The sequence below is a fragment of the Choloepus didactylus genome, chromosome 27, assembly GCF_015220235.1.
Source record: "Choloepus didactylus isolate mChoDid1 chromosome 27, mChoDid1.pri, whole genome shotgun sequence".
Classification (NCBI taxonomy): Eukaryota; Metazoa; Chordata; class Mammalia; order Pilosa; family Megalonychidae; genus Choloepus; species Choloepus didactylus.
In genome coordinates, this window is record NC_051333.1 from 15,594,069 (window position 1) to 15,617,322 (window position 23,254).

At 44.1% G+C, this 23,254-nt stretch overlaps 1 protein-coding gene across 1 annotated transcript in view; it reads right to left on the reverse strand.

Annotated features, from left to right (window-relative positions):
* Nucleotides 1–1,980: 1,980 nt before the first annotated feature.
* Nucleotides 1,981–23,254, reverse strand: part of ACP7 (acid phosphatase 7, tartrate resistant (putative)) — a 33,357-nt gene continuing 12,083 nt past the window's right edge. The window contains exons 2-12 of the mRNA XM_037819225.1: nucleotides 17,153–17,353; nucleotides 16,695–16,877; nucleotides 15,949–16,072; nucleotides 15,649–15,711; nucleotides 15,438–15,552; nucleotides 15,242–15,349; nucleotides 15,090–15,147; nucleotides 14,944–15,011; nucleotides 14,776–14,847; nucleotides 3,123–3,260; nucleotides 1,981–2,046 (exon numbers count right to left, since the gene is read on the reverse strand). Of these exons, the coding sequence (XP_037675153.1) occupies nucleotides 1,981–2,046; nucleotides 3,123–3,260; nucleotides 14,776–14,847; nucleotides 14,944–15,011; nucleotides 15,090–15,147; nucleotides 15,242–15,349; nucleotides 15,438–15,552; nucleotides 15,649–15,711; nucleotides 15,949–16,072; nucleotides 16,695–16,877; nucleotides 17,153–17,353 (1,196 nt within the window). The remainder of the gene's footprint in view (nucleotides 2,047–3,122; nucleotides 3,261–14,775; nucleotides 14,848–14,943; nucleotides 15,012–15,089; nucleotides 15,148–15,241; nucleotides 15,350–15,437; nucleotides 15,553–15,648; nucleotides 15,712–15,948; nucleotides 16,073–16,694; nucleotides 16,878–17,152; nucleotides 17,354–23,254) is intronic.

Sequence of the window (23,254 nt, forward strand, 5' to 3'; positions counted from 1 at the left end):
ATTAAGGCTACAAATATTTATTAAGCATCTACCTTGTGCTGGGCAATGCTGGGGTGCAGCCCTGGGCCCCACCCTCCTGGGGCAGACAGCCCAGTGAGGAGACAGTCCCACCCCCAGACAGTGTCAAGCCCAGGGGAGCATGGGGGGGTGGGGGTGAGGCCACTCCCAGGGGCCCCAACCCAGCCTGAGAAAGGGTCCAGGAGGGCTTCATGGAGGAGGCCTGTACACCCAGGAATGAACCTTGCCCTGGATGCCACCCTCACCAACCCCCATCCAGTGGGGGAAGCTAATGAATCAGTAAGAGAACTATAGAATGCCAAGAGCTATTGAAGGAAAACAGGGATGGGGCCAAGAGCAGACGAGGCTACTTTATCTGGGGTCGTCAGGGAAAGACCTCTGAGGAGGGGACACTGGGGCTGCAACCTGAGACAGAAGGTGCCAGTCCTGGGATGAACCGGGAGAGCCCTCCCAGCAGGGCGAACGGCCAGTGCACAGGCAGCCCTGCGGTGAGAAAGCCACTCTGCCTCTTTCTCTTTCTGGGCTGCGGAGAAACTGTGAGGAGGCCCAAGCACCTGAAGCCCACTGTGGGGTGGATGGGAACAAGATCCGAGGTGGCTAAAATAGCACAGTAGAGGAATAGGGCTGAGGTCAGCCCCTGGAGCTGGGAACACAGCCTCTCCCCAGGGGGAAGCCCTGGGCCCTGGGACTGGAGCTCAGCCTTGGCCAGGAGAACCAGAGTCAGATTGGGAGGCCCCCTCTGAGAGCCCTGGTGACTCCATCTCACTCAGTGTAATAGACAGAGTCCTCCCTCGGGGCTTTGGGGCCCCAGCAGATCTGCACCCCCTTTCACTTCCCCGCCATCACCTCCGCTCTCCCTGCTCAGCCACGCTGGCCTCCTCGCTGAGCAGAGCAGCACACTCCTGCCCCAGGGCCTTTGCACTGGCTGTCCGCTCTGCCTGGGACCGCTTGTCCCCCAGACGTCCGTCCACACTGGCTTCCATTTTCTCCTCCTCCCTCCTTCAGCTGAAATGTCACCCTCTCCGTGAGGTCTCCCTGACCACCCTAGTGAAAACTGCAATGGCTCCCCACTCTCCACCCCCTCCCCCTGGTTTTCTGTTGCATTTAATACTGACCCGTTATCATTTTTACTTATTTATCTTGTTTGCTGCCTGGCTCCCGGTTAGAATGTCAGCTCCACAAGAGCCAAGATCTCTGCCTGGCTTGTTCACCTCTGTCTCTCCAGTGCCAAGAACAGGGCAGATGCTCAATAAATAATGATGGAATGAATGACAGAAGACGGGAATGAGAGGAAGGAGGAAAGGAAGGGAGGGAGCAAAACGGCAGGTCTGTGATCCAATGTGGCTTGTCAGTTGCCCTACCTGGGAGGTGGGAGAGCTACACTTTCCCCTTTCCCGGATAAGACAGTGCCAGGCTGGGCAGCTGAGGCACCGAGGGACATTAGTTAGTGCTCCTCGGCAAGTGAAGCAGGAGCCAGGCCGCTGGTCGGTTCTGAGGGCTGGGCTGGGAGCTGACAGCCTTGGTCGCCACCTGCCGGCGCGTGGTGTCAGGACGGCCGCGCCCGCCGGCTGACCCCAGGCTGGTCCAGGCGCCCCCCAGAAGTGGCCAGAAGAGGAGGAGGCCAGGGGGCGTCCCCAGCAGGAACGGGAGTCCGCAGAGCCACAGCCACAGAGCTGTCAATCAGGGCCATGCAGGTGGGCGGGGCTGTGCCTGCCTGAGACTCACTGGCTTCACTCTGTGTCCACACTCTGGCCCTCTCTCCACAGCCAGCCAGGGCTCCCATCTCTCCTGGAGGGGAGAGCTGCTCCCAGCTGCCTCAGAGCCGCGTCCACTCCACATGGGGCCTCTGGAGGGCAGGGGAGTTAGAGCTAGCCCTGACTTCCCCACCCGGGACTGGGCAGCTCTGGTGGACAGCAGCCAAGCAGCAAGATCCAGGGTTCCTGATGAGAGCTGCCCCCATCCCTAGAGGTACATCATTCGGCCCTGCAGGGGTCTCACCACCCAGATGTCGTCCACGATCTTCCCATCCTGTGAGAGTCAAAAACAGGGAAAGCAGTCAAGGCTGAAAGCCCAGATCTTGGGACCAGGTACCGGGGTTCAAATCCTGGCTCTGCTTTCTGATGGGCTGTGTGACCTGGGGAAGTTGTTAGACCTCTCTGAGTCTCAGTTTTCCTCATCTGAGAAATGAGACTGATAGTAATAGTGCCTACCTCATAGGCACTGTGGGGATTAAATGAGATATTATTTGTAAAGGGCTTAAAAGGGGGGCTGGCACATGGCAAGGACTATAAATGCATAGGCTACTACCCTTAGAGCACAAACCCAGTGCAGCCTTAAACACGTGATCCAACTCTCTGGGCCTAATTTCCATCTTCTATAAAGTGTGGATAAGAACGGAATGATCCTCTCAGGGGCATCATGAGAACTGAATGGGATAAGACACACAAATGCTGGTATCTGCACATGTGCTACTCAATAAATTGGAGTTATTTGTAATGAAAAGAACATGGTCTTTGGGGTAGTTCCCTGATCTGCCACCCTTCAGCTGTGTGACCCTGGGAGACTTACTTCCCCTCTCTGAGCCTCACTGCCCCTCATCTGTAAAATGGAAATCCACCTATAGGGGTGGATTTGAAGTGTTGGTAAGTGTAAATTGTCCAGTCCAGGGCCTGCATTACAGCAAGTGTTCACTAAATCCTAATTATTATCATTTTTCAAATTACAATGGTAAAAAGAAAGATGAGTCACTATTATTTGAGCCCATCTAACCCTAAGTCACCCCTTCCACACACACATCATATCGTTTCCCCTTTACCTGCCTCCCACCACCTCCTGATGACAAACACCTGTAGAATTTAATATGTTCCAGATATTACTCTGAGCACTCTGTATGTAATGAGTCGTTCAATCCCCATATCATCCTATGAGATGGGAACTACATTTCCCATTTTAAATATGGGAACATTGAGGCTCAAAGAAGTCAAATCCGTTGCTTGAAGTTATCCAGCTGGTAAGTAGCAGAGGCAGGATTCGAACCCAGGTAGTCTGATTCCAGATTCCTCACTTTTAACAGAACACCAGGGCCAGGCTTTCCCCCCACTGACCTGGTCGTCGGACACCTGCTGGATGTGGACGTGAGTCCCGTTGAGGATGTGTAGCCGCGTGTACCCATACTCCTTCACACGTACGGCGCTCCAGGGCCGCGGGCGGATGGTGAAGGGGGTCAGCCGCTCCTCACAGCCCTGCCAGGGGGAATCAGTCAGATCCGGGGCTGGGGGCCCCTGGAGGACCCGCAGGGCAGCAGAAGGACCTGTGGGCCAGTGCCCTGTCTACCCCACGGAAGACAAAGTCGGTGATGACTTGGCCTCAGAAATACTCACAACTGAGCATTTTGACCCAGACAGGCTTTCCTTGCCCCAGGTCTCTGACTTCTAGAAAAGTGCACACACTGTACAACAAGACTGTCCACCATAGCATTTTCTATAAAAGCCCTGAACTGGAAGCAGCCCAAATGCCCATCAGTGGGGGTCAGCTACATTAATCACAGCGTAGCCATCACAGAAGAGGGCAATACGGAGAGATGACCAAGATGTGTTGTTAAGGGGAAAAGCAAGTTGCAGAATAAAAGACATTGGTGAGACTCAACCTGGCTGCAAAGGAGACCCTCAAGGAAAGCTTTTTAAAAACATCAGTGCCTGGGGGGTGAGGGAGTGCTCATCTTCGCAGTAAAACTCAGGCAGTAAGAGCAGAGAGAATGACGGAGCTAGAAAGAGTCACCATCTTTCAGCCATCATCATAATAACTGATTGACGCTAGAATCATTGCTGGATGGTAAAACTAGCAGGTGAAAGTTTGAGGAATAACAAGATATTTGCATCATCCAAAGTGTCTCCCATGGACATGTGTTCGTTTGAAGGGGGAAAAGAAGAAACTGTATGGTGGAGGAGACCTGTCAGGGCTTGACCAAGGGATCCAAGTGAAGGCCATCGGTAATGGGACAGATCGATACCACGTATTCAGATGGGAAAACTGAGGCTCAGCGATGGTAAGGAGATCTCGTGGGGTGCTCGGTAGGATGCACTGAGAACACAGCATCACTCTTGCACATTCCCACCACAAATGCATAACTGCGACCCCATCATGCACACACAGCAGACAAACCCACGTGAGGGATCTTCTGCAAAACAACTTCGCTGTCCTCTTCAAAACTGTCAAGGTCACAGAAAACGAAGGCAGACTGGGAAAGGTTTCCAACTGAAGGAGGCTAAAGAGACACGGCACCCTAAATACGACACGTGATCTTAGAGAAGATCCTGGACCAGAAAAAAATGTTCTTTGTTTTGATTTAAAGGAATCCTGGAGCTGTAAGTTTTAGTTACTCCTCCAGGAAAGTAGGTAGAAAGCCAGGAACTGCGTGGACTGGACACCACAGAGCAATTTGACTTTGGGCATACTTCATACGACACTCATGAACACGTCGAACTGCTGAGATCAGCGAAATCTGTAAGTTTTTGCGGCCAGGGGACCCGCGCCCCTCCCTGCCAGGCTCAGTCCCGTGGGAGGAGGGGCTGTCAGCTCCAGGAAGGAGAAGGGAGAACTGCAGTGGCAGCTCTTATCGGAAGCTCATTCTATGATCCAAACTCCAACCACAGATAGACTGAGACCAGACACCAGAGAATCAGAGCAGCCAGCCCAGCAGAGAGGAGACAGGCATAGCAAAAAACAGCAAAGAAAAACTCCAAAATAAAAGCGGAGGATTTTTGGAGTTCTGGTGAACATAGAAAGGGGAAGGGCAGAGCTCAGGCCTTGAGGCTCCTATGCAAATCCCGAAGAAAAACTGATCTCTCTGCCCCCTGGATCTTTCCTTAATGGCCCTAACTGCTTTGCCTCTTAGCATTTCAATAACCCATTAGATCTGTGAGGAGGGCTTTTTTTTTACCTTGTTTTTTTCTGTTTCTAAAACAATTACTCTAAGAAGCCCAATACAGAAAGCCTCAAAGACTTGCAATTTGGGCAGGTCAAGACAAGAGCAGAACTAAGAGAGCTTTGAGACAAAAGGCAATAATCCAGTGGCTGAGAAAACTCACTAAACACCACAACTTCCCAAGAAAAGGGGGGTGTCCACTCACAGCCATCATCCTGGTGGACAGGAAACACTCCTGCCCGTCGCCAGCCCCATAGCCCAGAGCTGCCCCAGACAACCCAGTGTGATGGAAGTGCTTCCAATAACAGGCACACACCACAAAACTGGGCGTGGACATTAGCCTTCCCTGCACCCTCAGCTGGTTGTCCCAGAGTTGGGAAGGTGGAGCAGTGTGAATTAACAAAGCCCCATTCAGCCATCATTTCAGCAGACTGGGAGCCTCCCTACACAGCCCAGCAGCCCAGAACTGCCCTGGGGGGATGGCACTCACCTGTGACATAGCACAGTCATCCCTCAACAGAGGACCAGGGGGTGCACAGCCTGGAAGAGGGGCCCACTTGCAAGTCTCAGGAGCCATACACCAAAACCAAGGACTTGTGGGTCAGTGGCAGAGACAAACTGTGGCAGGACTGAACTGAAGGATTAGATTACTGCAGCAGCTTTAAAACTCCAGGAACACCAGGGAGATTTGATTGTTAGAGCCACCCCTCCTCCGTGACCGCCCAGACACACGCCCCATATACAGGGCGGGCAACACCAACTACACACGCAAGCTTGGTACACCAATTGGACCCTACAAGACTCCCTCCCCCACTCACCACAAAGGCAAAGCAGGGGAGAACTGGCTTGTGGATATCAGGTGGCTCGTGGATGCAACCTGCTGGTTAGTTAGAGAAAATGCACTCCACGAAGCTGTAGATCTGATAAATTAGAGACAAGGACTTCAATTGGTCTACAAATCCTAAAAGAACTCTATCAAGTTCAGCAAATGCCAAGAGGCCAAAAACAACAGAAAATTATAAAGCATATGAAAAAACCAAACACTATGGATAACCCAAGCCCAAGCACCCAAATCAAAAGATCAAAAGAGACAAAGTTCATAGAGCAACTAATCAAAGAACTAAAGATGAACAATGAGACCATAGTACGGGATACAAAGGATATCAAGAAGACCCTAGAAGAGCATAAAGAAGACATTGCAAGACTAAATAAAAAAATAGATGATCTTATGGAAATTAAAGAAACTGTTGACCAAATTAAAAAGATTCTGGATATTCATAGTACAAGACTAGAGGAAGTTGAACAACGAATCAGTGACTTGGAAGATGACAGAATGGAAAATGAAAGCACTAAACAAAGAATGGGGAAAAAAATCGAAAAAATCGAAATGGACCTCAGGGATCTGATAGATAATATAAAATGTCCGAATATAAGACTCATTGGTGTTCCAGAAGGGGAAGAAAAGGGTAAAGGTCTAGGAGGAGTATTCAAAGAAATTGTTGGGGAAAACTTCCCAAATCTTCTAAACACCATAAATACACAAATCATAAATGCCCAGCGAACTCCAAATAGAATAAATCCAAATAAACCCACTCCGAGACATATTCTGATCACACTGTCAAATACGGAAGAGAAGGAGCAAGTTCTGAAAGCAGCAAGAGAAAACCGATTCACCACATACAAAGGAAACAGCATAAGACTAAGTAGTGACTACTCAGCAGCCACCATGGAGGCAAGAAGGCAGTGGCACGATATATTTAAAATTCTGAGTGAGAAAAATTTCCAACCAAGAATACTTTCTCCAGCAAAGCTTTCCTTCAAATTTGAGGGAGAGCTTAAATTTTTCACAGACAAACAAATGCTGAGAGAATTTGCTAACAAGAGACCTTCCCTACTGGAGACACTAAAGGGAGCCCTACAGACAGAGAAACAAAGAAAGGACAGAGAGACTTGGAGAAAGGTTCAGTACTAAAGAGATTTGGTATGGGTATATTAAAGGAAATTAATAGAGAGAGGGGAAAAATATATATGACAAACATAAACCAAAGGATAACATGGCTGATTCAAGAAATGCCTTCACGGTTATAACGTTGAATGTAAATGGATTAAACTCCCCAATTAAAAGATATAGATGCGCAGAATGGATTAAAAAAAATGAACCATCAATACGTTGCATACAAGAGACTCATCTTAGACACAGGGACACAAATTGAAAGTGAAAGGATGGAAAAAAATATTTCATGCAAGCTACAGCCAAAAGAAAGCAGGTGTAGCAATATTAATCTCAGATAAAATAGACTTTAAATGCAGGGATGTTTTGAGAGACAAAGAAGGCCACTACATACTATTAAAAGGGGCAATTCAACAAGAAGAAATAACAATCATAAATGTTTATGCACCCAATCAAGGGGCCACAAAATACAGGAGAGAAACATTGGCAAAACTAAAGGAAGCAATTGATGTTTCCACAATAATTGTGGGAGACTTCAACACATCACTCTCTCCTATAGATAGATCAACCAGACAGAAGACCAATAAGGAAACTGAAAACCTAAACACTCGGATAAATGAATTAGATTTAACAGACAATATAGAACATTACATCCCAAAAAACCAGGATACACATTCTTCTCTAGTGCTCATGGATCTTTCTGCAGAATAGATCATATGCTGGGACATAAAACAAGGCTCAGTAAATTTAAAAAGATTGAAATTATTCAAAGCACATTCTCCGATCACAATGGAATACAATTAGAAGTCAATAACCATCAGAGACTTAGAAAATTCACAAATACCTGGAGGTTAAACAACACACTCCTAAACAATCAGTGGGTTAAAGAAGAAATAGCAAGAGAAATTGGTAAATATATAGAGATGAATGAAAATGAGAACACAACATACCAAAACCTATGGGATGCAGCAAAAGCAGTACTGAGGGGGAAATTTATAGCACTAAACGCATATATTAAAAAGGCAGAAAGAGCCAAAATCAAAGAACTAATGGATCAACTGAAGAAGCTAGAAAATGAACAGCAAACCAATCCTAAACCAAGTAGAAGAAATAACAAGGATTAAAGCAGAAATAAATGACACAGAGAACAAAAAAACAATAGAGAGGATAAATATCACCAAAAGTTGGTTCTTTGAGAAGATCACCAAGATTGACAAGCCCCTAGCTAGACTGACAAAATCAAAAAGAGAGAAGACCCATATAAACAAAATAATGAATGAAAAAGGTGACATAACTGCAGATCCCGAAGAAATTAAAAAAATTATAAGAGGATACTATGAACAACTGTATGGCAACAAACTGGATAATGTAGAGGAAATGGACAATTTCCTGGAAAAACATATGAACAACCTAGACTGACCAGAGAAGAAATGGAAGACCTCAACCAACCCATCACAAGCAAAGAGATCAAATCAGTCATCAAAAATCTTCCCACAAATAAATGCCCAGGGCCAGATGGCTTCACAGGGGAATTCTACCAAACTTTCCAGAAAGAACTGACACCAATCTTACTCAAACTCTTTCAAAACATTGAAGAAAATGGAACACTACCTAACTCATTTTATGAAGCTAACATCAATCTAATACCAAAACCAGGCAAAGATGCTACAAAAAAGGAAAACTACCGGCCAATCTCCCTAATGAATATAGATGCAAAAATCCTCAGTAAAATACTTGCAAATAAAATCCAAAGACACATTAAAAAAACATACACCATGACCAAGTGGGGTTCATTCCAGGCATGCAAGGATGGTTCAACATAAGAAAATCCATCAATGTATTACAACACATTAACAATTCAAAAGGGAAAAATCAATTGATCATCTCAATAGATGCTGAAAAAGCACTTGACAAAATCCAACATCCCTTTTTGATAAAAACACTTCAAAAGGTAGGAATTGAAGGAAACTTCCTCAATATGATAAAGAGCATATATGAAAAACCCACAGCCAGCATAGTACTCAATGGTGAGAGACTGAAAGCCTTCCCTCTAAGATCAGGAACAAGACAAGGATGCCCGCTATCACCACTGTTATTCAACATTGTGCTTGAAGTGCTAGCCAGGGCAATCCGGCAAGACAAAGAAATAAAAGGCATCCAGATTGGAAAAGAAGAAGTAAAACTGTCATTGTTTGCAGATGATATGATCTTATATCTGGAAAACCCTGAGAAATAGACGATACAGCTACCAGAGCTAATAAACAAATTTAGCAAAGTAGTGGGATACAAGATTAATGCACATAAGTCAGTAATGTTTCTATATGCTAGAAATGAACAAACTGAAGAGACACTCAAGAAAAAGATACCATTTTCAATAGCAACTAAAATAATCAAGTACCTAGGAATAAACTTAACCAAAGATGTAAAAGACCTATACAAAGAAAACTACATAACTCTACTAAAAGAAATAGAAGGGGACCTTAAAAGATGGAAAAATATTCCATGTTCATGGACAGGAAGGCTAAATGTCATTAAGATGTCAATTCTACCCAAACTCATCTACAGATTCAATGCAATCCCAAGCAAAATTCCAACAACCTACTTTGCAGACTTGGGAAAGCTAGTTATCAAATTTATTTGGAAAGGGAAGATGTCTCGAATTGCTAAAGACACTGTAAAAAAGAAAAACGAATTCGGAGGACTTACACTCCCGACCTTGAAGCTTATTATAAAGCCACAGTTGTCAAAACAGCATGGTACTGGCACAAAGATAGACATATAGATCAATGGAATCGAACTGAGAATTTGGAGATAGACCCCCAGATCTGTGGCCGACTGATCTTTGATAAGGCCCCCAAAGTCACTGAACTGAGTCATAATGGTCTTTTCAACAAATGGGGCTGGGAGAGTTGGATATCCATATCCAAAAGAATGAAAGAGGACCCCTACCTCACCCCCTACACAAAAATTAACTCAAAATGGACCAAAGATCTCAGTATAAAAGAAAGTACCATAAAACTCCTAGAAGATAATGTAGGAAAACATCTTCAAGACCTTGTATTAGGCAGACACTTCCTAGACTTTACACCCAAAGCACAAGCAACAAAAGAAAAAATTGATAAATGGGAACTCCTCAAGCTTAGAAGTTTCTGTACTTCAAAGGAATTTCTCAAAAAGGTAAAGAGGCAGCCAATTCAATGGGAAAAAAATTTTGGAAACCATGTATCTGACAAAAGACTGATATCTTGCATATATAAAGAAATCCTACAACTCAATGACAATAGTACAGACAGCCCAATTATAAAATGGGCAAAAGATATGAAAAGACAGCTCTCTGAAGAGGAAATACAAATGGCCAAGAAACACATGAAAAAATGTTCAGCTTCACTAGCTATTAGAGAGATGCAAATTAAGACCACGAGATACCATCTAACACCGGTTAGAATGGCTGCCATGAAACAAACAGGAAACTACAAATGCTGGAGGGGATGTGGAGAAATTGGAACTCTTATTCATTGTTGGTGGGACTGTATAATGGTTCAGCCACTCTGGAAGTCAGTCTGGCAGTTCCTTAGAAAACTAGATATAGAGTTACCATTCGATCCAGCGATTGCAGTTCTCGGTATATACCCGGAAGATCGGAAAGCAGTGACATGAACAGATATCCGCACGCCAATGTTCATAGCAGTATTATTCACAATTGCCAAGAGATGGAAACAACCCAAATGTCCTTCAACAGATGAGTGGATAAATAAAATGTGGTATATACACACGATGGAATACTACACAGCAGTAAGAAGGAACGATCTCGTGAAACATATGACAACATGGATGAACCTTGTAGACATAATGCTGAGCGAAATAAGCCAGGCACAAAAAGAGAAATACTATATGCTACCACTAATGTGAACTTTGAAAAATGTAAAACAAATGATTTATAATGTAGAATGTAGGGAAGCTAGCAATAGAGAGCAATTAAGGAAGGGGGAACAATAATCCAAGAAGAACAGATAAGCTATCATGGGTAAATTTAACGTTCTGGGAATGCCCAGGAAGGACTATGGTCTGTTAATTTCTGATGGGTATAGTAGGAACAAGTTCACAGAAATGTTGCTATATTAGGTAACTTTCTTGGGGTAGAGTAGGAACATGTTGGAAGTAAAGTAGTTGTCTTAGGTTAGTTGTCTTTTTCTTACTCCCTTGTTATGGTCTCTTTGAAATGTTCTTTTATTGTATGTTTTTTTTTTTTTAATTTTTTTTCACACAGTTGATTTAAAAAAGAAAGGAAAGTTAAAAAAAAAAAAAAAAAGAAAAACAAGGAAAAAATATGCATAGCCCCCTTGAGGAGCTGGTGGAGAATGCAGGGGTATTGGCCTACCCCACCTCGATGGTTGCTAACATGACCACAGACATAGGGGACTGGTGGTTTGATGGGTTGAGCCCTCTACCATAGGTTTTACCCTTGGGAAGACGGTTGCTGCAAAGGAGAGGCTAGGCCTCCCTGTATTTGTGCCTAAGAGTCTCCTCCTGAATGCCTCTTTGTTGCTCAGATGTGGCCCTCTCTCTCTGGCTAAGCCAACTTGAAAGGTGAAATCACTGCCCTCCCCCCTACGTGGGATCAGACACCCAGGGAAGTGAATCTCCCTGGCAACGTGGAATATGACTCCCGGGGAGGAATGTAGACCCGGCATCGTGGGATGGAGAACATCTTCTTGACCAAAAGGGGGATGTGAAAGGAAATGAAATAAGCTTCAGTGGCAGAGAGATTCCAAAACGAGCCGAGAGATCACTCTGGTGGGCACTCTTACGCACACTTTAGACAACCTTTTTTAGGTTCTAAAGAATTGGGGTAGCTGGTGGTGGATACCCGAAACTATTAAACTACAACCCAGAACCCATGAATCTCGAAGACAGTTGTATAAAAATGTAGCTTATGAGGGGTGACAATGGGATTGGGAATGCCATAAGGACCAAACTCCACTTTGTCTAGTTTATGGATGGATGTGTAGAAAAGTAGGGGAAGCAAACAAACAGACAAAGGTACCCAGTGTTCTTTTTTACTTCAATTGCTCTTTTTCACTCTAATTATTATTCTTGTTATTTTTGTGTGTGTGCTAATGAAGGTGTCAGGGATTGATTTAGGTGATGAATGTACAACTATGTAATGGTACTGTAAACAATCGAAAGTACAATTTGTTTTGTATGACTGCATGGTATGTGAGTATATCTCAATAAAATGATGATTAAAAAAAAAAAAAATCCTAAAGAGTTGGGGTAGCTGGTGGTAGATACCTGAAACTATCAAACTACAACCCAGAACCCATGAATCTCGAAGACAATTGTATAAAAATGTAGCTTATGAGGGGTGACAATGGGATTGGGAAAGCCATAAGGACCACAGTCCCCTTTGTCTAGTTTATGGATGGATGAGTAGAAAAACAGGGGAAGGAAACAAACAGACAAACAGACAGACAAAGGTACCCAGTGTTCTTTTTTACTTTAATTGCTCTTTTTCACTTTAATTATTATTCTTGTTATTTTTGTGTGTGTGCTAATGAAGGTGTCAGGGATTGATTTAGGTGATGAATGTACAACTATGTAATGGTACTGTGAACAATCGAATGTACGATTTGTTTTGTATGACTGTGTGGTATGTGAATATATCTCAATAAAATGAAGATTTGAAAAAAAAAAGGGCTTTGAGGTAGCTGTCAATAAAAGGGTATGACCAATAGATGAAAGCACAATTATATGACGATACTGTGAACAACAGATTGTACGCTTTGGAAAGATTGTATGTTATGTGATTATATCTCAATAAAACTGCATTTTAAAAAAAGGATATGGCTAGTAGAACAGCTCCAAATAAAAATGAAAATAAAAACCAATTAGAAACCAAAAAAAAAATAATAATAAAGGAATCCTATGGGATGATTGGCTGAATATAAATAAGATCTGTAGATGAGATAATAATATATGATCAGTGTGAACCAATTGAATTTGATGATTATACTTTACATACCATATATAGAGATATCTTTATATAGAGAGAGATATATAGACATATAGAGAGGTAAAATATATGTGTGTGTGTATATATATAATATATATATGTGTGCATATACATATAGAGAGAGAGAGAAAGAGAGAGAAAGTCCAGACAAATGTGATCAAATGTTCACATTTGGGGAATCCAAGTGAAGGGGATATGGAAATTCTTTGTATCATAAAAATTTTAAGAAAAAACTAATCTGTGCTGAGAGAGGTCAGAGTAGTGGTTGCCTGTGACAGAGACTGACTGGCAAGGGGCATGAAAAGCCATCTGGTGCTGAAAATAATTCATTTCCTGCTCCAGTGGTGGCTGCCCAGGGTGTCCGATTCCAGCCCACAGAGATTCTGGTGTTTGGTCTGGGGTGGGGCCCAGGCACCAGGCGTTTTAAAAACTCCCCATGTAACTGTAACGTGCAGTCTAGGTTAAGAACCACGAGGTACGAAACATGATCTAAATGGTTTTTACAGTGGGTGATACAGTAGCACGTCTCCCTCGAGTCTTCATTTGTATGTGCAGAGAACACTTTAAAATGCCATCCACGACCCAGGATGTGACAGCTGACAGCCGGATGAAGGAGTGTGGGCATCTGTCTACAACTTATGCCCTCTGTACCATTTGAATTTTTACCATGAGTGGTTATTACTTTGATAATAATAATTTGCAAGAATCAAGTAAAAAAAAAAATTGGCCCTCCCTCCTTGGAGAGGTGGCTGATTCCAAGGGGCAGGAAACCCAAGACAAGTGTGGAGTATCTTGTAGTGACAGCAAGTCCGAAAGTCCTTACCAAAGGATGGAGCCTGTCGGAAGGGCTCTGGGGCCAACCCAAAAGGGCTCCTGGTGGCCAGAGCTGGAGCATTTTGAGCAACAAAATGAATCATAGTCATATTGGATTATAACCCATAGAAATAAAATAGATTACCCATAAGCCCATATTGATATAAACAAACAAACAGATAAACAAATGGGCAGAAGGGACAACTCTTCCTTCCAGGAGGATTCTGACTAATAAATGTAGGAAGAATGAGGGAAATAAAAAAATCACCATGTGAACACCACAGCGATAATATGGTGTAGAAAGATGCACTGATGAATTCTAAAATTAGTGGGTGAAAATTTGAGGAGAAACAGGATATTTACATAGTCTAAAAGTATCTCCTCCAGATATTTATTAACTAAAAAGGGAACTACAGAAACTACAGTGGAGAAACCCAGCAGGAACCTCCTCAACCAAGTAATCTGGATAAACATCTCCAGTCATAAGACATATATAATATCACGGACCCCCTAATGTGATGCATGGAGAAGGACATGTTGCTTCTGAATCTCATCTTGAGAAAACATCAGACAAATAAAAATCAAGAGACATTCTTGAAAATAACTGACCAGTGATTTCCAAAAGGATGGAAGGAAAGACTAAGGAACTTGCACACAGTTTGGAGGAGAACAAGGAGATTCAACAACTAAATGCAATGCGATCCTGGAGTGGGAAAAGGACCTCGATAAAAAAGCTGGTGAAATCTGAATAAAGTCTGTAGTTTAGTTAAAATGATCATAATAAACTGTCTGCCCCTGGAACCCTGGGCTGCCTCCCCAATCTCCCATCTCTGCTACTTATTCAATCATGTCTTTGAGCAAGTATTTTATCCCCTCTGAGCTTCTGTTCCGCATCTGCACACTGTGCATGCTACTGGAGTACCTAACCACTATGATAGTGATGGAAGCTAAATGACATCAGATGTCTAAAACATGGGGCATCCAGATGGTTATAGGTCAGCTCTCGAAAAATAGCTGGAGGAGAGAAGCCAAAGCACCCTTCCCAGCCCTGCTCACAGCAGATCCTGTGATAATATGGACAGGTCCTCGAGGGTTGGTGTAGGGCTTCTCTCTGCTGCCATTTAATACCTGCAGGAGGGGACAAAGGGAAGAAAGTCACATCAAGCCATGCCCAGGGGGTCGACCAGATGTCCCCTGATGCCCTTGGCCCTCCCTGTGCCTCACCTGGTAGTTATAAATTGGCCACAGCCGTTCATACGAGTGCTCATGAGCCCATATCTGCAGATCAACCCCTAAGACAGAGCAAGTGAACATCAGGCCCCTGAATCCAGGGTTTGGGGCATGGGGCTGGGGGTCCCAGGGTCACTCACCATATTTGTAGAAAAGATCCTCCAATCCATAGAGATGGCCGAGGAGGCCTTTGCGGACCTGACAGGACAAGCAAGGAGGTGAGGGGTGACCCAGGCTGCCCCCGCCTGGCTCTTGGCACCCCCAACTGGCCCCCCAGAGGAGGGGTCCTTACCTTGCTTTCGTGCCATGTGCAGTCATCCAGATCAGCGTTGGAACAGTACATGGGTCGGTGACCCATGGTTATGACCCACGGCCGGACTGCCCGATTCTTACTGGCTTTCTAGAAAGAAGGACCCAGAGTGAGGAGCAGGGGTGGGGGCGGGGAGAGAGGCAGGCCGACAAACCAAAGGGACCTCCACCCAGCTTACCTGGAGGTCACTCTCCAGCCAGCGGAACTGTCTCTCCACCAGGTGGCGGCCGTAATGGAGAAAGAAATATACTTCCGTGGAGAAGGAAATGATGTGGGCTGGGCCCACATCCCAGCTGCAGGGGTAAAAGGGCAAGAGTCAGAGGTAGGGTCTCCTCTGCACCCCTCATCCTTCAGGGGAGGAAGGCCAACCCCCCAGGGCCCTAGATTACCTGTACCACAAGCCTTCACTGTTCCCTGGCATGCTGAAGCGAGCCTTGTAGTTAGAGAAATTACTGGATAAAAGCAAGTAAAAGAGGGGGTGAGGGACTGGCTGCCAGTGCCCCCACCCCCCTTCCCCACCATCAGGCCCAGAGGAAGAGACTAACAAGTCAACCCATCACTTCTCCTCTCTTCTCCCCACCACAGATGAGATGCTGCAGCATGAGGGACTAAGGTTAGACACCAAGAAGTCATCAAACAATCCACTTTCTTGATCTGGCCCCTGCCCTCCCTGAAGCCCAGGGTCTCACTAGCGTTCTTCGTGGTTCCCCGGGCACGTCATGTATGGCAGGCTGGCCGCCACGGGTTCAATGAGCCTCATGAACCTGTCCCCGACACAGGCGTTGTCCTGGTCCATGTTATAGGCAAAGTCTCCTGGAGGATGGGGGTGGGGAGAGCATGAGGACACAGACACGGCTCTGCTGGAATCGAGAGACCTGGATGTTTGGACGTGGGGCACCCCCGGCCTCCAAACCACCCCCCTTCCCCACTTTGCATCTGCTCTGAGAACCATTCCCTGATCCTCGGATCCTGGGACCCCCTCGGGGCCATGTGAGTCTCCTGCGTTCTGATCCCACCAGCCCCCATCCCCGTCTCCCATCTCAGTCCCTGTCTCCTCAAACTACAACAACATCGACAACAGTTAACAACAACAATGAACACATACAGCACTTAGGACATGCCAGGCAACACTGTAAGAGCTATACACATATTAACACATTTAGTCATCGTAAGAGTCCAGTGAATTCCACACTCGTCTTATCTCTGATAATAATACATTGGAGGAGAATGTCAGTGCACCTGGCCGTGTCGGAGTTGGGGTTTTAACCTGGACAGCCTGGTTAGCCACAGTCACCAATCTCCACGGCCAATGCCATCCCCTTTCCCTTCAGAACCACGTCAGCTCCAGCGTCCGCCCCTTCCACGGTCCCGACACTGCCTCCCACCCAGGCTCCCACCCCCCATGCCTCCAGGCGCACCCCTGCCGATGCCTCACCCACATGGAGAACGGCATCGTACATGCCCTGCTGGGTGTCCCTGCGCAGCCGGGGTAAAGCCTTTGGGTTGTCAGCCCCTAGGTCCCCATACACAGCCAGGTGGGGGCTCCAGTGGGCCCCATTCTTTAGGGACCTGAAGCGGAACCGACGGCTCCAGCCCTGGTTACTTCCACAGCGGTAAACTAAGGAGAGAGGAAAAGGTCACAGTCAGCTGGGGGCCACCCCAGGACCCCTTCTCCAATCCCTTCCCATCTTCAACTAGAGGGGATAAGCAGGGGTTGAGTGGGTTGACCCATGCCCCTTCTTTCCATCTCTCCCCAGGGGCTCATAAAATAGGCTTGCAGATAGCAGAAGACTTCCCAGCCCGGCCTGAGCCACCTGCCGGTGGTGGCTTTTGGCTCATACGCCACTTCTCTTCCTGTCCCCCCTCAGCACCTCTGCTCAAAACCCTTCTCACCATATCGGACACCAGGCAGCAGCCCCCGCAGCGTGACTCGGTGTATGTAGAGCTTCCGCTGGAGGATGCCCCCATCCACGAAGAGGCTGAAGGTGCCCAGGGCCCGGTGGGGCAGGGGCCCTGACGGCTGCAGCCCGTACTGCACTTCTGAGCGGGTTGGGACCCATGTGGTCCAGGTGACAGTCATGCAGCCTGGCTCACCTGGGGAGAAAGGTACAGAGGGGGCCATCAGGGAGGCAGGACGGGAGGTTATACAGAAGGAATGAGGACCAGTTGCAGCTGTAAGAGCTCTTGAACATTTGGTAGTGGTGCTGGTTTGTATATATTGTGTTCCCTAGAAAAAGCCATATTCTTTATTGCAGTCTTGTGGGGCCAGACGTATTAGTGTGGATTTGGTTGGAACCTATTGGTTCAGTGTTTCCATGGAGGCGTGGCCACGCCTGTTCAGCATGAGCCTTGATTAGTTTACTAGAGCCTTATATAAGCTCAGACATAAGGAACACACTGCTGAGACAGATATTTTGAAGATAGCCATTGGAAGCTGATGCAGACATTTTAGAGAATGCCATTTTTTTTAAATTCTTATTTATTGAGATATATTCACATATCATGCAGTCATACAAAACAAAGCATACATTCAATTGTTTACAGTACCATTATATTGTGCATTCACCACCAAAATTAATTTTTGACATTTTCATTACCACACACAAAAAAATAATAATAAAAATTGAAGTGAAAAAGAACAATTAAAGTAAAAAAGAACACTGGGTGCCTTTTTTTTTCTTTCCCCATTTTTCTACTCATCCATCCATAAATGAGACAAAGGGGAGTGTGGTCCATATGGCTTTCCCAATCCCATTGTCACCCCTCATAAGCTACATATTTATACAATTGTCTTCGAGATTCAAGGGTTCTGGGTTGTAGTTTGATAGTTTCAGGTATCTACCACCAGCTACCCCAATTCTTTAGAACCTAAAAAGGGTTGTCTAAATTGTGCGTAAGAGTGCCCACCAGAGTGACCTCTAAGCTCCTTTTGGAGTCTCTCAGCCACTGAAATTTATTTCATTTCATTTCACATCCCCCTTTTGGTCAAGAAGATGTTCTGCATCCCACGATGCCAGGTCTAGATTCCTCCTCGGGAGTCATATTCCACATTGCCAGGGGGATTCACTCCCCTGGGTGTCAGATCCCACGTAGTGGGGAGGGCAGTGATTTCATCTGCCAAGTTGGCTTAGCTAGAGAGAGAGGGCCACATCTGAGCAACACAGAGGCATTCGGGAGGAGGCTCTTAGGCACAATTATAGGGAGGCCTAGCCTCTCCTTTGCAGCGACAGTCTTCCCAAGGGCAAGTCCTGTGGTAGAGGGCTCAACCCATCAAACCACCAGTCCCCTATGTCTGTGAGCACATCAGCAACCATTTAGGTGGGAGAACTCAAAACCATTGCATTCTTCACCAGCTCCTCAAGGGGGCTCTGAAATGCTGGTTTTTAAAATGGTTGATGAAGATGCTCTCTTATGGTTCAATATTTCACCTAACTGGTTAGTGGATGCCTATAGATGGCCTATCCTTTCATCTTCATGGAATGGACCCTAATTTTAATATTTCAAGTAATAATCATTGATATCAACCACAGGGATGGGAAGGAGTGATGGATGGGCCAAGGGAGAGCATATCCCAGATTATGTACTTCTTCTATCATTTGGTTTTTATTGAGACAGAATAGTTGCGTATTCTGAAATTATGACTTATCTCTCAGTGTCCTCAGGCTGCCCTAATGATCCTTTCACAAACCCCTGAAGGTAGCCTGCTCATTCCTACTACCATGTCACCCTCTGTGTTTCTCTTTTTTTTTAAATCTTCATTTTATTGAGATATATTCACATACCACAAAGTCATACAAAACAAATCGTACATTCGATTGTTCACAGTACCATTACCTAGTTAGTTGTACGTTCATCACCTAAATCAATCCCTGACACCTTCATTAGCACACACACAAAAATAACAAGAATAATAATTAAAGTGAAAAACAGCAATTAAAGTAAAAAAGAACACTGGGTACCTTTGTCTGTCTGTTTGTCTGTTTGTTTCCTTCCCCTATTTTTCTACTCATCCATCCATAAACTAGACAAAGGGGAGTGTGGTCCTTATGGCTTTCCCAATCCCATTGTCACCCCTCATAAGCTACATTTTTATACAATTGTCTTCGAGATGCATGGGTTCTGGGTTGTGGTTTGATAGTTTCAGGTATCTACCACCAGGTACCCCAATTCTTTAAACCTAAAAAGGGTTGTCTAAATTGTGCGTAAGACTGCCCACCAGAGTGACCTCTTGGCTCCTTTTGGAGTCTCTCAGCCACTGAAACTTACTTCATTTCATTTCACATCCCCCTTTTGGTCAAGAAGATGTTCTCCATCCCACGATGCTGGGTTTACATTCCTCCCCGGGAGTCATATTCCACATTGCCAGGGAGATTCACTCCCCTGGGTGTCTGATCCCACGTAGGGGGGAGGGCAGTGATTTCACCTTTCAAGTTGGCTTAGCTAGAGAGGGCCACATCTGAGCAACAAAGAGGCATTCGGGAGGAGGCTCTTAGGCACAATTATAGGGAGGCCTAGCCTCTCCTTGGCAGCAACAGTCTTCCCAAGGGTATATCCTGTGGTAGAGGGCTCAACCCATCAAACCACCAGTTCCCTATGTCTGTGGTCATGTTAGCAACCATCGAGGTGGGGTAGGCCAATACCCCTGCATTCTCCACAGGCTCCTCAAGGGGGCTCTACATATTTTTTTCCCTTGCTGTTGTTTTTTTTAAATTTTTTTTTTTAAATCAACTGTATGAAAAATAAAAAAATAAGAAAAAAATAATTAAAAAAAATACAATAAAAGAACATTTCAAAGAGACCATAACAAGGGAGTAAGAAAAAGACAACTAACCTAAGACAACTACTTTACTTCCAACATGTTCCTACTCTACCCCAAGAAAGTTACCTAATATAGCAACATTTCTGTGAACTTGTTCCTACTATACCCATCAGAAATTAACAGACCATAGTCCTTCCTGGGCATTCCCAGAACGTTAAATTTACACATGATAGCTTATCTGTTCTTCTTGGATTATTGTTCCCCCTTCCTTAATTGCTCTCTATTGCTAGTTCCCCTACATTCTACATTATAAACCATTTGTTTTACATTTTTCAAAGTTCACATTAGTGGTAGCATATAGTATTTCTCTTTTTGTGCCTGGCTTATTTCGCTCAGCATTATGTCTTCAAGGTTCATCCATGTTGTCATATGTTTCACGAGATCGTTCCTTCTTACTGCCGTGTAGTATTCCATCGTGTGTATATACCACATTTTATTTATCCACTCATCTGTTGAAGGACATTTGGGTTGTTTCCATCTCTTGGCAATTGAATAATGCTGCTATGAACATTGGCTTGCGGATATCTGTTCGTGTCACTGCTTTCCGATCTTCCGGGTATATACAGAGAAGTGCAATCGCTGGGTCGAAGGGTAACTCTATATCTAGTTTTCTAAGGAACTGCCAGACTGACTTCCAGAGTGGCTGAACCATTATACGGTCCCACCAACAATGAATAAGAGTTCCAATTTCTCCACATCCCCTCCAGCATTTGTAGTTTCCTGTTTGTTTCATGGCAGCCATTCTAATCGGTGTGAGATAGTATCTCATTGTGGTCTTAATTTGCATCTCTCTAATAGCTAGTGAAGCTGAACATTTTTTCATGTGTTTCTTGGCCATTTGTATTTCCTCTTCAGAGAGCTGTCTTTTCATATCTTTTGCCCATTTTATAATTGGGCTGTCTGTACTATTGTCATTGAGTTGTAGGATTTCTTTATATATGCAAGATATCAGTCTTTTGTCAGATACATGGTTTCCAAAAATTTTTTCCCATTGAGTTGGCTGCCTCTTTACCTTTTTGAGAAATTCCTTTGAGGTACAGAAACTTCTAAGCTTGAGGAGTTCCCATTTATCTATTATTTCTTTTGTTGCTTGTGCTTTGGGTGTAAAGTCTAGAAAGTGTCCGCCTAATACAAGGTCTTGAAGATGTTTTCCTACATTATCTTCTAGGAGTTTTATGGTACTTTCTTTTATATTGAGATCTTTGGTCCATTTTGAGTTAATTTTTGTGTAGGGTGTGAGGTAGGGGTCCTCTTTCATTCTTTTGGATATGGATATCCCAGCCCCATTTGTTGAAAAGACCATTATGACTCAGTTCAGTGACTTTGGGGGCCTTATCAAAGATCAGTCGGCTACAGATCTGGGGGTCTATCTCTGAATTCTCAATTTGATTCCATTGATCTATATGTCTATCTTTGTGCCGGTACCATGATGTTTTGACAACTGTGGCTTTATAATAACTTTCAAAGTCAGGGAGTGTAAGTGCTCTGACTTCGGTTTTCTTTTTTAGAGTGTCTTTAGCAATTTGAGGCATCTTCCCTTTCCAAATAAATTTGATAACTAGCTTTCCCAAGTCTGCAAAGTAGGTTGTTGGAATTTTGATTGGGATTGCATTGAATCTGTAGATGAGTTTGGGTAGAATTGACATCTTAATGACATTTAGCCTTCCTGTCCATGAACATGGAATATTTTTCCATCTTTTAAGGTCCCCTTCTATTTCTTTTAGTAGAGTTATGTAGTTTTCTTTGTGTAGGTCTTTTACATCTTTGGTTAAGTTTACTCCTGGTACTCAATTTTTTTAGTTGCTATTGAAAATGGTATCTTTTTCTTGAGTGTCTCTTCAGTTTGTTCATTTCTAGCATATAGAAACATTACTGACTTATGTGCATTAATCTTGTATCCCGCTACTTTGCTAAATTTGTTTATTAGCTCTAGTAGCTGTATCATCGATTTCTCAGGGTTTTCCAGATATAAGATCATATCGTCTGCAAACAATGACAGTTTTACTTCTTCTTTTCCAATCTGGATGCCTTTAATTTCTTTGTCTTGCTGGATTGCCCTGGCTAGCACTTCCAGCACAATGTTGAATAACAGTGGTGATAGCGGGCATCCTTGTCTTGTTTCTGATCTTGGAGGGAAGACTTTCAGTCTCTCACCATTGAGTACTATGCTGGCTGTGGGTTTTTCATATATGCTCTTTATCATATTGAGGAAGTTTCCTTCAATTCCTACCTTTTGAAGTGTTTTTATCAAAAACGGATGTTGGATTTTGTCAAATGCTTTTTCAGCATCTATTGAGATGATCAATTGATTTTTCCCTTTTGAATTGTTAATGTGTTGTAATACATTGATCAATTTTCTTATGTTGAACCATCCTTGCATGCCTGGAATGAACCCCACTTGGTCATGGTGTATGATTTTTTTAATGTGTCTTTGGATTTGATTTGTAAGTATTTTGTTGAGGATTTTTGCATCTATATTCATTAGTGAGATTGGCAGGTCGTTTTCCTTTTTCATAGCATCTTTGCTTGGTTTTGGTATTAGATTGATGTTAGCTTCATAAAATGAGTTGGGTAGGGTTCCATTTTCTTCAATGTTTTCAAAGAGTTTGAGTAAGATTGGTGTCAGTTCTTTCTGGAAAGTTTGGTGGAAATCCCCTGTGAAGTAATCTGGCCCTGGGCATTTATTTGTGGGAAGATTTTTTTTTTTTTCTCTTTAATCTCTTTTTTTAATTGGTAACATTTTTTTTTAATTTTTTTTTCCATTTTTATTGAGATTGTTCAGATACCATACAATTATCCAAAGATCCAAAGTGTACAATCACTTGCCCCTGGGTATCCTCATACAGCTGTGCATCCATCACACTTAATTTTTGTTCAATTTTTAGAAACTTTTCATTACTCCAGACAAGAAATAAAGTGAAGGATGAAAAAAGAAAAGGAAACTCTAAACCTCCCCTATCCCTAACCAACCCCCCTCAATTGTTAACTCCTAGTATTGATATAGTACGTTTGTTACTGTTCATGAAAAAATGTTGAAATACTACTAACTGTAGTATATAGTTTGTAATAGGTATATAGTTCTTCCCTATATGCCCCTCTATTATTAACTTCTAATTGTACTGTCATACATTTGTTCTGGTTCATGAAGTGATTTCTAGTATTTGTACAGTTGATCA